At 40.4% G+C, this 17,162-nt stretch overlaps 2 protein-coding genes and 1 pseudogene across 2 annotated transcripts; all 3 read left to right on the plus strand.

The window, feature by feature from the left end:
- Nucleotides 1–1,854: 1,854 nt before the first annotated feature.
- On the plus strand, nt 1,855–3,167 carry LOC146715271 (uncharacterized). The gene is made up of 5 exons (XM_085452818.1): nt 1,855–1,897; nt 2,052–2,396; nt 2,478–2,597; nt 2,679–2,713; nt 3,048–3,167. Exons 1-5 carry the CDS (start codon nt 1,855–1,857, stop codon nt 3,165–3,167), a joined length of 663 nt encoding a protein of 220 aa, XP_085308944.1.
- A 4,583-nt stretch (nt 3,168–7,750) lies between these two features.
- On the plus strand, nt 7,751–8,991 carry LOC146715272 (T-cell surface glycoprotein CD8 beta chain-like). Its single transcript, XM_085441048.1, has 3 exons — nt 7,751–7,784; nt 7,883–8,170; nt 8,903–8,991. The coding sequence occupies exons 1-3, from the start codon at nt 7,751–7,753 to the stop codon at nt 8,989–8,991; spliced, it is 411 nt and encodes a 136-aa protein (XP_085297174.1).
- A 5,311-nt stretch (nt 8,992–14,302) lies between these two features.
- On the plus strand, nt 14,303–16,893 carry LOC146715273 (uncharacterized; annotated as a pseudogene).
- Nucleotides 16,894–17,162: the final 269 nt, after the last annotated feature.

The following is a 17,162-nucleotide window of genomic DNA, read 5'->3' on the forward strand; positions in this document are numbered from 1 at the left end:
ATAGCTAACAAACAGCTTTTCCTGGCCAATTAAATTTTTAAATGAGTGTAAACCTCAACAGTTTTTGTGTTAAATGCTTTAAGTTGTGTGTGTAAGAGTGATACCAGAGAGTCAAGCCCTGTTATGGGCATCACTGAGACAGCCAGTGGGTTACAAAGAAAAGTGTCATTACTGCTCTAATTACAGAAGACCAGAGAAAACTCGTCCAATATTATTTTTGCAAAGTTACACACCAGCTCAACATTAATTTTAGTGACCTCCAATTACAGCAAACAGATGTCATTGTTGCCAATGTAAATTCAATTTTACTAAATCTACACTTACTCTTAGCCAGTAGTTTCAAATACTCTTTACTGCCACCTGCTGGACTGAGGTTGAAAGCAAGTGCAGACAGCTACATGTATTTTCAGTCTGATTATGTAAATAATTCCACTGTGTTGGAGAAGAACAAAAGAAATGTTCATTGTTAAAGCAAAGGTCAGTGCTACATAGCTAGCTTAAACAAACTACCACATGTAAATCTTACATATTGTTGACTTGGACATTTGCAGTGTCGGGGCAGAAAAGTTCAGGTAGCATTAATTTGTGGTATAACAGTAAAGTTGACCAAGTATTTTTCAGTGTCGGGCAAAGCATTCCTACCGTTTAAATGAGCTACGACTGACAGCCATAATTGCTGTGGAGAAGCAGGGATTCATACGATGTGGCCTGTAAGGTAGGGTCAGGAGAAGTGTATTCAAGTGTTGGTGCTATACTCTTTGCCCTTCTGACAGCTGTAAATAAACACCTATCACATCTAGCACAGCAACTGTCTGGCATTCTGGCTAAATTAAAATCAAAGGATGGCTGGAGGGCAAATAACAACAGTACTGTTTCCCTCTAGGTGGGTGTGTCCTGGTAGCTCTGAAGTTTAGCTTATCACAACATGTGTCAAGTTCTTTCTTAGCTAAGAATGATATCTTACGTTAAAATGAGGAACAATAAAGAATGGGCAAGGATTTCAGTCTCTAGATGTGCAAAGCTGGTAGAGACATACCCTAAAAGACTGGCATCTGTCATTGCAGCAAAAGGTGGTTCTACAACACTTTTCAGTTATTTATTTGTAAAAAATGTTTGGAATCATGTATGATTTTCGTTCCACTTCTCACGTGTGCACCACTTTGTATTGGTCTTTCACGTGGAATCCCAATGAAATTAATTCATGTTTGTGGCTGTAATGTGACAAAATGAGGAAAAGTTCAAGGGGGCTGAATACTTTTGCAAGCCACTGTAAGACTTGCATAAACTAACATCACTACCCTCAAGGTTGAACTTATACTGGTATCATTCCATTGCTATCAATTAATTATCACTTTTATAGAGGTCAGATATCCACTAAAGATATAATCATGTTGTTAATTTGCTTGTGTTATTTGTGTGCATGTACGCCAGCCTGCAATTTATGAAGCAACTGGCTTTCTTATTGCATGACTGTTTCTAAAATACTAACCTGAATATAAACTTTTAACTGCAGGAGCTATCCAGCTAGCTAGATAGAGAGATGCTGGTTTAGTCAAAGCTTAATCACATAGACTATTATCATGTCCTGCAGTTATAAAAATCAAAGACAAAGTTAATGTGCCAGTGTCAGGAAAGGTTTACAAAAGCATTACTGAGACTGTCTAACAAACAAACCTAACAAACAAGCGATGATATCCTGATTTTTGTTGCTGCGCTTTTCTACAAGCACCCGTGCAGTTGGTCTGCAGTCAGTGCAGTCAGTTTAAATATATAAGAACAGCCCACCTCTTTGTCTAGAGATCACTTTTGCAGGAGCACCATTCAGTTAGTGCCACTGCAGTGGCCGTGTGCACAATGGTGAACTTCAACTTGCTATCATTTCTACTCTATACTCTCAGTAAGTACACCTATCTATTTTTTTATCAGTAGTTAGTTGCAATTTGTTGTTGTCATTAAATTACGTTTACAAAAGTTTATTGACAACATAAATTTTAGGTGTTGTTTCGTTCTTTGGAAATTTGTCTTTTATGAATACTTGTTGATTGTTTCAGGCTGGATATCTGTTTCACTCGCACAGTTTTACACTGTGGCGGTTGAGCCTGGACAAGAAATCACACTGCAGTGCTCCAACTTTAGCAGTTTTGCAACCCACATATTCTGGTTCAGACTGGCCGACAGACTCAATGCCAGTTGTATCTCTTTTATGCCCACTGCTAATAGTCGTGCTACCTTCTGTGATGGATTTCTAGATACTAAATTTAAGATGACATCCAACACCTCTGTGCTATTTCTCAAAATTAAACAAGTGGATTCATCTGACTCTGGGTTATATTTCTGTGGAGAGTTGAACATGGGAAGGCCAAAGGTTTATACTGCAACATATTTGAAGGTTCAAGGTAAGATTTTTCTTTTGCTTTGATTTTTGAGTAATTGTCACAAAGGCAGAATATCCTATATGTACTATTTCTTTTTTTCAGTTGACGTTCTTTTAGAAGATGGGTTAACCAATCTATCAACTGTGATCCTCGGCAGTTTAACTGTTTTCCTTCTACTGGTCATCATTGGTCTGGTTGTTAGCATCAGGAAACTTCATACAGGTATTTATGTGTTTGAATTTAAACTGAAATTGCAAAGTTTTTGAGTAAAGAACTGATAGATGTACTGTTTCTGTCATTTAGCTCATGACGAGATGCAGAATTTGCAACACAGTGAGGTAATCTATTTTAACCTTGGATTCCAGTTGATTTATTGATATATTGTCTGATTCAGTTATTTAAACTGTTAGCTTCCATCAGTCAACAGCAATCCATCTAACTTATGGTTTAATATTTTGAGCTGCATGCTGAAAATGCAGAAAATGTTACCATATTTCCATCTCTCCCATTTGGGCGTTGCCAATAGATTAAATTTCAATAAATAGCAGTTGGATGTCAATCTTATACTAACCACAGCTCTATCCATTGATGGACTGCCTGTGACCTGGTGGATGTCAACAGGTTAACATTTAATGCTTTGAGAGGAGTGACTTTAAACATTTTCCATTACAGAATGCAGAGTCTGATGCCATGAACTATGCAGCACTGAGTTTCCATACCAGAACAAAAATGAGAAGGCCTGCACCACAGAGGGAGCTGGAGCCAAATGTTTTGTACGCTGCTACGAGATAGACTCACAAAATAACTGAACACCAGCACAAAGTGAAAGCTATCATATTTATCTGTTTGTGGAGTTCTGTACAGTTGGTGTATGTAAATCTTTACAACCACCTTTAACAAAAAAACACTTTTTCTAATAAAGATTAACACAAAAATGTGCAGTAACTGCTAATACTTTCTCACTTTCTAGCTATCTTTCCGTCTCCCACCACAGCTGCTTTGACTTTATCTGAGAGCAAACCATTGTGATTGGTAGGTAGGTAATGGAGGAGGAGTTAGTGAAGACTGATAAATAATGCAGACTATTTTTTGTATTGAGAGTTAGTGAGGCTCTGCTTTAGTTTAATAGTGAGAGGGGCATAAAGGTGTTTAAAATATGTTGAACAGGAAGAGACAAAACGCTGTGGTCTGAATACCACGGAAAATATCACAGGGCTGTCTTGCAAACATTTGTTTTTTTAGGTCATAATCCTCTGAGCGCCATGACTGTCTTAAAATTACTGTGGTTATGGTCATGCAGTGTCATTGAACATAAAGGTTGAACCCACTGTAGGAATTATACAAGGAGTAGTCAAACTGTATTTTAATATTCTAGTATTAAAATGGAGTTTATAAATAGATATTCTTTAATGTCTTTATTGTTAGCATACTTTGTTAGTAGGCCTGTTGAACTGCTAGTTAACAGAAATATCTAATCAGGTAGTCACATAGCACAAAGGATATATTTACACATATGATGGTTTACAACAAAATGCTGCTTGTATTTAAAAGTGTTAGAAAAAATGCTTTACAAATGGATCTTACCAGTTTAAATATCAGTGAGTCAAGTAGAGAAATATAAATGGTAATACAAGAACAACATTCAGCATGTATACGCAATTTTAATTCAACAAAATAGAGGGGGAAAGCAGCCGTATTTCTATATGGTCACCAACTGTGACATGAAAATTGTTTTCTGAGCATAAAAATTTGCTCATTTCATAATTTTGGTGGAAAAAATTTCGTTCTACGTCATTTGAACACAAAATTTCCAACTATAATGAATTTTGAAAACCTCACACTTTATCGGAAACAGCTTCAATCACCTGTGCAGGTTAACAACATGTTTGTGGCATTTGCACTGTCTATGACTGTACGCCACACAACACGCATCAGTACACATTACTGGTGTCACCAGTGTTCCCTGATTATACAGCAGATTATACTCTATTTATGGATGATACGTTCACAGTGAGGCAGTTCTTCAGTGTCATTGCTACACTTTTCACATAATTCTAGTTGATGCCTGTGGTTCATTTACCTTATACAGCATATCTGTGTTGCATTACTCTATTAGTAGTGCAATGAGAGTCCAGTAGCAGTGGCAGCAATGGAAGCAGTGACAGTGACAGGCTAGTCCTACTGTGATTTGGTCTCAGTTTGTAAAAAAACCCCCAAAAACTTTCATCCAAACACACACACAATGTACTTGAATGACGTGGGTACTCAGTCTTTGCAAGATAGTTAGCTCACTCTGCATGGTAAATTGACTTCTTGTAAACCTCCAGTTTCCAAGTTCTAAGATGTTTATGTCCTTGCTTTGAGCTTCCACTTACACTCTGCACACTTTTGCCTGACCTCTTGGCGCTCCTTTCCTACCTTAAACCACCTGCCTCCCTCCACATCACACTTGCCATTGGCACCAAGTAAGGCAGAAAATCCCCTCTCACTGCCCAAGTCACATTCAGAGACATCTTAATATCCGTTTCTGACCAATAACCAAACTATACTTTCACTAAGTGGCGCTCCCTCCTAACCTTGACTATCACCTCGATTCCTTTGTTATTTCCTCTTGTGTTTATAAAGACTTGAGACTGAAAATGCTTCACTGTTCAATCCTGCTATTGAGACATCTTCTCTGCCTGGTGTTCGCAGCCCATAACAGATTGATTGGTCACGAACAATTCAGATTCACTTCAGTATATGTTAGGGGTGTAATTACACAAAATACTTAAAAGAAACATATTACACTTGTTACATTTTTAAATACAGTGCATTACGTTACGTTTGTACTCTTTGTTGAAGTGATTTGTTATATTCTTCATTATATTACTTTCATGTTACCTTACACATAGCATGTTATTCCCATTGCATTGGGCTACAGCAGCAGAAGACCACAAATGGTGCTGACACCTAAAAATACAAAGCTTAAAATCAAATTAAACAGGCTCAGTAAAACTGGACAAAAACAGTCCCTGATCTGACAAACTGCTGTCACATTATTCAGGTCTGTTAGGGTCAGAATTTGGGGTAAACAATATGAATGGCAGTGTGACCTACTCCTCAAAGAAGGTGAAGGAGGGTCTGAGATGGAAAACTCCAGCAGGAAGTTGTCAGGCTCTGGAGAGACTGATGTTGATGTCTGACATTCAGGCAATCACTCCCTGCACTACACTAGTGTTTCTCTGTGTGCTCTTCTCAAGGCTGTTTCTGAATATTCCTGACATGCCTCCTATATTTACTCTTTAAATGAAAAATAGACACAAGAATACATAGAGAAAGTCTAACTTCTTTTAACTTTTAATTTTAATAAAAAAAGACGTTGAATAAACAAAAACAGTAATCAAAAACATGGAGACATTAATAACAGATTAAAGTGTCTCTCAGCTGACAACCTTGGATCTTGCTTCACTCCCACCCTCCCACTATGGACATTATAACCAGAGATGGGCAGTAACTGTAATCCGATTACTTTTTTCAAGTAACGAGTAAAGTAAGGAATTACTATTACTATTACTATTATAAAAACGGTAATTAGATTTTTGCAAGAATGTCTCATCACAGTGACGTAAGCGAGTGCGACGTTCGTGACAACAGCTGTGTGCAGATCAACAATGGATAATATATCAGTGCAGGAGAGAGTGTGAGCGTGCAGCATTTAAAGCGTGGAAGTACTGACCTTACTTTGAGTTTGATTCCATAAAAAGTGACAAAAACATTAGTGTCCGTTGTGCGTGGGAAGAAAACTTCTTTTTACAGCGAAAAAGACCCCATAATTTCCGAGCAAGCACCGAGTGCGCTATGACGTAATGGGAAACTCACAGAGAAACTCGCGGATTCTTCCACTGACCGCTGCGGCACACCTGCACCAGGGTAAACCTCCGCCTACCCTACTCCTGCTTTATAGGTGGAAAGTAGAGCAACAGGACCGCTAGTCTTTGACTTTATTTATTTTCTGCTGTGTTTTACTTGCATCTATTTGAAAGACTGAGTGTAAACACAAAGAAATGTTTTATTTTATGTGCTGGAATGTGCAGAAAAAAGGTTTAAATGTTAAACTAATTTCTTCCAGGAATTGATAACACTTTAGGGAGTCCTATTCAGATAAAGATAAAGACTAATACTGTTTATAATTATGCAGGCTGACATGTCACAGGGACTGTTATTGAATATTAAGTTTATTAATACTCATTGTTTGTTCCAGGTTGGATCTCTGTCTTAGCCTTCGGGTTTCACTATGTGGAGGTTCAGCCTGGTGAAGCAGTCACACTGCAGAGCTCCAACCTTAGCATTTTTGTGTTTACTTATCCTGGTTCAGAATGACCAACAGATTCAACGCTAGCTGGATCTCATCAATTATCAGCCCTGAGAGCAATGTGACTTTCTATGAAGGATTTCAAAATGGCAAATTCAACATGACATCCAATCTTTTCCTACACCTGGTGCACACCCTGAAAAACCTCCAGACACTCGGATGGAATTCAATAATGGAACTGATGTGCACAGCATTTCAAAAAGGACAGGTCATTAGAAGACACTGAACATCGTTTATTGGTAAAGGGAATTCAATGATGGTATTTGGAAAAACTCTGTGGCTCATTATAGCAGAACTAAAACGAAGTGGGGTTTGGAATTAGGACAGGACCCTCCCGAGTGTGGTGTTAAAGGTAGAATAGAGGGTTGGCTGGAGCACTGCAAGACTTGGAGAGTCCCTACGAAGAAGGTTGCAGGCAAGAATGAAAGATGAGGAGTGTGATTTCAAGTACACAGAATGGAGGCTGACTGACTGACTTGAAGAAGGTGGGCAAAAAGATGATTGGACTGGAACAATGATGTCAGCATTGAGTTTTACAGTTTGGGAAAGTGGAGGTGAGATAAAGAATAAACCAGCAGTCAAACACAGAGAAAGCAAACGAGTGATTAAAGAGCTTACTTACTGAAGTTACACTTAACTTCACGTCTGTAGACAGATGTGAAGTGAGCAGTCTGCACCAAAACTTGTGAACAGTAACAAAACCGACTGAATAATGACTGTGATAAATATTAGACAAAAAAACAACAAAGAATATCTAATACTGTATAAATTTACTGACACGTCTCTTGTAAGCAGTTAGCCCTTTACCCTAAAACTTTACTTACATGAAAAATTGTATCAAACTGGATTTTAACGATGCCCAGTTTTCTTACTCAGTGTCAGTTTGCACTCGTGCTCCTAAAAGCACCGTCACTGTCAGTCTGACTGTACATATAAAAGCACAACCCGCCTCTTTACGTACAGATCACTTTTACCGAAGCACAGTTCAGTTAGTGACACTGAGGTAGTGCTTGTCTGAAAGATGAACATGAAATCAGTTTTACTCTGCACCTTCAGTAAGTACATTTATCGCTTTCTCACATTTACTTCTATACAGTAATCCAGCAGGACTGAACCTTGCGTACATGTCATTAATGCTCGCTGTTTGTTCCAGGTTGGATCTCTGTCTTAGCCTTCGAGTTTCACTCTGTGGAGGTTCAGCCTGATGAAGAAGTCACGCTGCAGTGCTCCAACCTTAGCAGTTATTCTGTTCACTTATTCTGGTTCAGAAGTACCAACAGACCTAGCGCTAGCAGGATCTCATCTATGGTCAGCCCTGAGAGCAGTGTGACTTTCTATGAAGGATTTCAAAATGGCAAATTCAACATGACATCCAACATCTCTGTGCTATTTCTTGAGATCAAACAAGTGGATTTATCTGACTCTGGGCTGTATTTCTGTGGTGAACTCAAGAATGAAATGTTTATAGTTTATGGTGCAACAAATTTAAAGGTTCATGGTAAGATTGTTTTTATTTTTTCTCCATTGTTCCATTAACAGCAATTAAAACATGTACTATCTTTATTACCAGTCAAAAAACTAAGGATACTCTCATTTATTATTCCTATTATTTATTTGTATTAAATAATGTATTTATTTCTCTTTCTTGTAGAAGGTAGATCACAAAATCCATCCACTATGACCCTGGGTAGTTTAACTGTTTTCCTTCTACTGGTCATCATCGGTCTGATTATCATGATCAGGAAATTTCATACAGGTATTGAATTATTTAAACTTAAACTAAACATGCAAAGGTTTTTAGTGGATAACTAACAGATGTAGCTTTTCTATCAAATAGCTGAAGATGATGGACAGAATCCACAACGCAGTGAGGTAATCTGTTTAAACCGTAGATTCAGATCGATTGATTTATATATTGTCTGATTCAATCATTCATATATTAACATCCACCGGTCACCAGCAATCAGTCTTGGGTTATGGTAACTGAATACATTTTTACATTTTTAGAAACTAAAACTAAAATTTTGTCTAACCCTTCACATCAGTCTAGACAGATTGCCTATGACCTAGTGGATGTTAAGAGATAAATAAATAATGTGCAGGATTAGTGACTTTCAACATTTCCAACTTTTTTATTTACAGAATGTGGACTCTGATGTCATGATCACTGCAGGGCTGAGTTTCCCTCCCAGAACAAAAATCAGAAGACGTGTGCCACAGAGAGAGCTGGAGACCAATGTTGTGTACGCTGCTACGAGATAGACTCACAGGAAAAGCACCACAAAAGCTCTCTCACCCATTTTGACATTACTTGAGACAAAAATAGTGTGACTGATGGTTGATGGGGGACGAGCTAGTGAGGACTTTGATGTATAGCTTAGATTATGGTGAAAGTGAGTGAAACTCTGCTGTAATAGTAAGACAGATGCAGTTTACCTTGTTTAACAGGAAGAGACAGCGACTGTGGTCTGACAGTCAATGAAAATCACATCTCTGAGGCTCATTTTACAGACATTGTTAGTGGTAAAATTTCTGTGCCATTTTACAAGCATGATCAAGACTCTGCAGCAACTAAATTAATAATCTAAAAAGCCGATGCAACATCTTGCCACTGTGACATCCACCTGTCACAGCTACAGTCTCTTCACTGTGCAGTTAAAGCTCTAATGTATTATCTTGAATCTTAATGCAAAAATGCATGTATATAATCACACTTAAAATCTCATTAAAGCTGATGTAGTTATAAAAATGTGTATAATTTTTTCTGGTTTGCTCACAACTTATGTGTAAAAACTGAAATGAACTACCATTCTGTGTGAACAGATATAATATCTTTATTGATGAATTCTGGCTAATCCTCTGTTAAAATGCACCACACATAAGTAGATTAATTAAAATATGATTATAACCTACATTAAAACCAAAAGACAACCGTGTGGTATGTGGAGCTGTACTCACAGCCAGAGACGTAGCAATATATTCCAGAATCCTATGTTGTTCAGTGAGTTAAGCCCAACTATATCAGAAAAATAATTCAACAGTTTAAGTATATTTAAGTGTGTTGGGTCTGCGCTTCCACAGGCCCCGCTGGTTTAGAAACTTACTCCCGTTAACGACAAGGACGCAAGACGAACAGCGATTTTACTTTACTACCTCAACGTCAACGTCAAATCTCTTTCACTCTTTCTTGATGCTTGCTGTTCAAAGTCTCCTCTCCACGATCTTCTGGAAGCCCAGTAGCACAGCCCTCTGTGGGATATCTGCTGTGCTCCTGAAGCCTCTCTCCTGGCCTCAGCTTCCATCTTGTAGATGTCCCCCTGCAGTCGCTCCTTCTGATGACACCTGCAAGTTAAAAATTGATACTTCTCTTTTGCCAAATGGCTCTTGCCATGTGTCAACACCACACAATGAGACATGCACAAGAATGTTATACCTCCTCTCTGAAAAATTCTCCAGGGTTTCCCTCTTGGAGCAGCTCCACTCCAAACCTGTAACCCTGTGTCAAAACATTAGTCAGTGGTTAAATGTTAAAGTTTGTTCAATTCCCAGCTCCACCTGGAGCCTGTATCCTTGCCTGCAGGACAAAACCCTGTAAGTTAAAACAAACCTCACATTTGCAAACAACTGTAGCTCATAAGAGTAATAAAGTATTCAGCATCACAGAGACAAGTATCATGTGCAGGTTTATTCTAAATCATGAAACCCCTACTTTTATTTTATTTTTTTTTTGCCATAATTTGCTCCAAATCATTGATCATCTCAACTTCATCAGTGACTTTCCTTAGGTTTGTCACTCACTTATTTTATCACTATGAGCTCAATAGTGGTCAGATAATGAGTCCCATATTAAACTATTCTGTAATTACTAAAAAAATTATTTTTTCTCATGTCACTTGTCTGTCTGTGCTGAATCCTTTACAAGCACTCTTAAAGAAACATTAGCAGTACCATCCTAGGTCAGGCCACGGTCATCCAGATTCCAGAGGTGCTGTAAAAAGCCATAAAGTTAACACTCTGCTATAAAAAGAAGTAACACTGGTTTCAAACACAGTATGTCTCACACTGCATTCACATTTCCACTGTAACATTCACGTTTTCCCAACAACACAGTGTAATTGCGTAATCAACACACAACCTGTAACACAGTTTCCTTCACACAAAAACCCAGTAACCCAGTAGAAAATATAAACCGATTGTCCTGCTGTAAATCACATGATTAAATCACATGATTAACCCTCTGCTATAGAAAAGTAATGTAAATGTTAGCGCTGCGCAGGTGTAACACACTTTCTCACAGTGACCTCTGCATTTGGCAATACTAGGTCATAAATAACACACCGCTGGTAAATTCACAGACACCCAAAAAAAATTACAGCTAAAAGGTTAAACTTGCAGAGTTCAAATAGTTATGTGACCCAAAGTTTCCTCCTCTGGTCTCCTCCTGCTCCTGCAACAAAAGACAAACACATCGATACATCCACCCCTTTGTCATGTCTGGGTGGGGGTTAACCTGGCATAGTGGTGTCAAGTCAGTCAACTCTTGTCAGTTTTATCAGTCCAGTCAGTTCCCTATTTTAATTTTCACTCATTCATTCATTCACTCATTGCTGATAGTGGAATCTATCATCACATTTCGCTTTCACCCTCAGCAATATTACGCCATTTCAAAAAAGAAAAAGAAGAATTTAGATTGGATTACCTCGCTGAATCAGACTACTATATTTCTGATTGTTCCAATAAGTGACTTTCTCCCGAGACCATTTTAATGTGGAGAAACTCACTTTGCTGGAAACGCATCTCCATCCAGTCAGGTGATGGGTTTTCTTTCTCTCTGATGCCGTTTGCACACACTGCTGCTGGACCTGCTCAGGACTCTGCTGTTGTCTCTTGGACTGCTGTCAACTGTTGATGTATGCCTGTACTTCTGGAACTGCACTCCTTGTCTTCAGGCAGAGGTTAGCTTCCGTGGAGCTTGCTTCTTCAGGGTGAGGAACACATAGGAGTTAAGTTGTAAACACAATTCAGCCAAAAATTCGGCCTGAGTGTTTCTTAATGATGTTAACCTATAATTTTCCTCCAACTGCTGCACGTGGAAAATTGATTCAGGTCTGCTTTTCACCTACAAGTGACAAACTAAGACATTTTCATTATTCTCACTGCTTAAAACAACACATCTCCTCTCTCTGGTTCTTGAACTCTCCTTTCTTAAAAACAAAAAGTGAGATTGCAGTTGTTTCAGGCTGAGAAACACCAAACACTCTTCATATTGTCATTGCCTTTTTTTTTTCATCAACACAACTATTTTATTTCTTTTGTGTTCACTAGGGAGAAGGTGACCTGCAAAATCACCTCTTCCCCAGTTGGAGACCACTTCACACATACACCGTGACATCAAATATATTCACACTCTGTTTTTCATCTGCTTTGTTCAGAAATTAATTTATTTCTTCAATGATCTACATACTACGTGCTGCCCGGTGAATACTTTTCAATGTATTCCATCCCCTGTCAAGGCAGACTTACTCAGTTTATTCCCCATTACAAGACAACAATCAGTCACACTCACACAGACCACATCTGGCCCGCACTCGCTCACACGCGCGTTCACACACAAACAAAATAGGCACCGACAAGAGCTCTATCCTCCTTACATATTGGTGGAGAAACCAAACACTCAACACCCTCAGCAGCGGAGAAAAAAAACTCCTTTCGGTGCAGAAACCATCTTTCACCATCCTTAAAAAACTGGCGGTGAAACCAGACCTCCTTGAAAACTCGTCTCCCCCTCCTCAGTGGACGCTATGTGTTGGGCTCCAGCTTGGAAGGATCAAATAAATGTTGGGTCTGTGCTTCCACAGGCCCCGCTGGTTTAGAAACGTATTCCCGTTAACGACAAGGAAGCAAGACGAACAGCCATTTTACTTGCTAGCAAGGGAGGCTGGTTGGAACAAGGCTCTTGGAGCTAAACGCTCCTCACCCGTCTCTTAGCCAGCATCAAATAAACAGCCTTCCTTGCCGTCTTTTCATTGAAAGCAGTTACAGTAAACACAAGCACCACCCATTCTAAAAAACTCCTCTGGTCACAAAAGATAAGGTACTGTGTGTGTATGTGTGTGTATGTGTGTGTATGCCTGTGCGAGAATGTGTGTGTGTGTGTGTGTGTGTGTGTGTGTGTGTGTGTGTGTGTGTGTGTGTGTATGTGTGTGTGTGTGTGTGTGTGTGTGTTTGTGTGACCTCCTGCTTACCAAAGGGTCATAAAGGCAGGAAGCTTACTAAACAGCAATACAGAACCTTCACATAACACTACAGCCTCCCCGACCAACAGACTGGCTGGGGAGGTCGTCAGAAACAAAGGAATGTCTTTGATCCTACAGTTTGTACTAACATTTACAAATTTGAGTAACACAATGACAACATTTAACAATTTGACTACAACAACGTGTGTTAGTAAAAAAAAAAACAATACTTGATTTTGAATATGACATGGTTATTGGTGTCAGACAGACTGATCAATGTATTTCAGTAATCTGCTGATGTTTAACTAAATAACCACGACTTTCAGTCAAGATAGATTCAGTCAGAGGAGAGGTAGAGCGATAAGGAGAGAGACACAGATAGAAAGTAGTGAGCCAACCAGAACTGACAGAGGGGCTGTAAACTGTAGATTGATTCTACCTGCTATGTAAGTTTCTTTATGTATTTAATGTACAACCAGACATGTGGCCATACAGTACACACACACATTAAACCAGTAATGTATTGAATTTGATTGCTTCCCCTATGAAGCTGATAATTGGTACTTTTAGGAGCACTTGCACTTTTTTGTTTATTAGTCTAAGCATCCAATCAGCCATTGGTCAAGCAGTAGTGCAAGGAATGATACGGGTTAAAAACCTTTAGTTTAGTTCACACATCAGAAAAACAAAAAAGTTTACTCAATGAAGATACATCACTATATTTCTTATAGTGCAATAACTGGACACATTTCAGCTAATAGTGTCATAGTCCCTGTGGCTCAATAAGGCTACAGGTATTCATGACTGTTTTTCTTCTCTCTCGCTATCTCTACTGTCTCCTCCTCGCCTGGGCGGAGCTCACTGTGGGTTTCCGTTTTTGGCCAACACACCTGGAAGCAGGTACTCACCTGTGGCTCGTTATACTGCTAAAAGACGTGGGTGTCATGCTGGGAGGGAGCGCTGCCGCCCAAGAAGGAGACATTATAGACCATCTCTCCCTTCTTTAATCACTGGAAGTGTAAGATCGCTGACCAATAAGATGGATGAGCTCACATCACTAACCTAGTCACAGAGGGACTACCGGCAATGTAGCATCATGATCCTAACGGAGTCCTGGCTAACACCGCTAACTCCGGACACGAGCATAACGCTACCTGGATTCCAGCTGCTCCGGGTGGACTGCACGCGAGAGAGCGGTAAGAGGAAAGGAGGGGGACTGGCAGTGTTTGTGAATGACAGATGGTGTAAACCCGAGCACATCACTGTGAAAGAACAACTCTGCAGCCATTAGCATGCGTGAGTACTACCTGCCCAGGGAATTCTCGCATGTTATCGCGATGCCCCCCTCGGCCAACGTAGATGCAGCCTGTGACTCTCTCCACTCTGTGGTCAGCAGACTGCCATCCCAATGTCTGAGAGCCCTTCTCCTAATATCAGGGGAGTTTAATCATGTCTCACTGAATTCCACACTGCCCACCTTCACCCAGTATGTGACATGCCCAATCAGAGACAATAAAACACTGGACTTACTGTACGCCAATGCAGAAGAGGCATACAGTTCATCACCTCTACCTCCCCTGGGCAGATCTGATCACAACCTGGTGCACCTTGTCCCTGTGTATGAGCCCTTAGTGTGCAGGGACCCACCAGACACCCGCACAGCGCAGAGCTGGTTGGAGGAGGGCGACGAGGCTCTTAAAGATTGTTTTGAGTCTACTGTGTGGGAGGCGATCTGTGACAACCACGGAGAGGACATCGACAGCCGGCAGTACGGACTATATTAACTTTTGTGTGGATAACACCACACCCACCAGGACTGTACAGTGTTTCTCTAACAATAAACCGTGGATTACCCCAGAAATTAAAGCTGTCCTCAAGCAGAAGAAGAGGGCCTTCAAATCGAGAGACAAGGAGGAGCTGAAAAGGGTGCAGAGAGAGCTGAGAAGAATGATAAGGAATGGGAAGGACAGCTACAGGCAAAAAATGGAGAACCAGCTTCAATAAAACAACGCTGGCAAAGTCTGGAGAGGCCTCAGAACCATCTCAGGCCACAAAGTTCAGAACTCTCTGCCTGGGAGGGATGTGAGGTGGGTAAATGATCTGAGTCATTTGTTTAACAGATTTGATTCATCCATGAGGCAGTCTCCAACATCGGCTGCAGACTCACCCACCCCCACTGCTGCTGTTCCACCTCTGACACCTCAGACACTTCACACCTCCTCTACTCACTCTGCTCACCACTCCACACCCCCAACAACAGCATCCAACACACATTTAACACAAGGCTCCAGGCTGTCTCTCTCAACCACCCAGGTTAGGAGGGAACTGAGGAGGATTAAAGCCAGGAAGGCAGCGGTCCTTCATATTCTGTATATAGTCACTCAGTGTTTTTTAAATAAACCATCTTTGCACTTTTCCTCAAATCTGCGCTTGAGTCCGTTCAGTCAACCTTGGCAATAAGCCATATTTTGCACTAAAACAAGGCAAACAGCCAGGACAATATGAAATCCAGATGACTTCCGAGCACTAACAAACAAAAAGAACTCGAATTGCGTCACGGAACGCATCCATGAATGACCCACCCCAAAATGTAGTTCATAAAAAATAATTTAACAAAGAATCATGGCCAAAAACTCAATATAATAATCTACAGATATGTGTCGATTCGTAGGGAGCTTGTAGATGCAGAGAAGGCGGACGGACCTGAGCAGCATCCACAGTTACGCCTCGCCGGCTTAAAAGCTGAACTAGATCCTGCAGTGTTGTTGTTGGTATGTGTTTGGCTGACAGCTGAAAAGTTGCAACTGTGTGTGTGGTAAAAAAGAACTTCATTAGGCCCCTTAAAGGGGCAGTTTTACCTGCATAATCCGGAATGAACTGCCTGCTGTAACCTGTTAAACCAAGAAAAGAAAGCATTTCTCTCACAGTTCGCGGTTTTGGGTGTGTCAAAATTTGGTCTCTGTGTGTGTTCATCAAACCCACTGATTTGTGTGCGATTACCCGGCCCAAAAAGGTCACTTCAGGGCGAACTAACTGCAGCTTGTCTTTACTTACTTTAAAGCCACATTCCGCCAACCTATTCAACACAGCGAACGATGCCGCTGTACAATCCGCTGCTGACGGGGCTGCAATGAGAAGATCATCAACATATTGTATTAATGTACAATCATTAGGCAAATTACATGACGACAGGGCTTCTTTAAGCACCTGATTGAAAATGCCTGGAGAAAGTGCAAAGCCTTGTGGCAAACGTGTGTATCTGAGTTGTTGGCCTCTGTATGTGAATGAAAAAATGTCTCTGCGTGACTCATGCAGAGGAAGACAAAAGAATGCATTTGCCAGGTCAATGCACGTGAACCACTTTTGGTCACATGTGATAGCTGATAAAGCTGTGTACGGATTTGGTACCGGTGCAGTAGTAGAGAGCAATATTTCATTAATGGCTCTCAAATCATGTGCCATACGGTATTTCCCTGTTCCATGTTTCTCCACTGGTAGAATTGGTGTGTTCCACAGTGAGTGAGAGGGCTCTAACACCCCGGCCCTTAGCAGGCCTTCTATTGTTTCTGTAATTCCTGCCTCTGCTTCAGGTTTGTGTTTATACTGTGGTCTATTGATTGGTGTGTGTGACTTGAGCTGGAACAAGACAGGAGGACACTTAGCTAGGCCAACATCCGTGGGCCCTTTTGACCATAGACTGTCAGGCAGATTCGACAGTCTAGCAACTGCGTGAGGATGATCTACACACTCCTCACCATGTGTTTTTGAAATTTCTTTATGTTCCAAGATCACTGTATCCTCACAGGCACAAGTTATGCGATAGGTTTTACAATTTGGAGCATAAGATAAGTTAGGAATTTGGGTTCTTTGCCACCCTGTGTCGTCCAGTGCTCGCCTGACCATTGGACCTAGATCACCTGCACCATGACCTTGGTGGACCGCCAATGTAATGTGAGGGGTTGAATTTTCTTCCACATTGTACCAAGGCAGTTGTTCATCAGTTAATTTCACAGCCGCGGCTACACCTTCTGGTCCGATGTAGATGTCATGTGTAATCACTGTAATGCAAAGAATAATGTAAGATCAAAAACTTCAATTTATGCTTAATGCAAAGCTGGTTATATACTTCTAATGAACTAATAATGGCATATTAAAATATTAAATGATAATGAGAAAAACATCCCCTCCTTATTCTAC

This window comes from Copadichromis virginalis, linkage group LG3 (assembly GCF_057382275.1).
Source record: "Copadichromis virginalis isolate Kocher_CV1m ecotype Utaka linkage group LG3, C_Virginalis_male_GT1.1, whole genome shotgun sequence".
NCBI classification, from domain to species: domain Eukaryota; kingdom Metazoa; phylum Chordata; class Actinopteri; order Cichliformes; family Cichlidae; genus Copadichromis; species Copadichromis virginalis.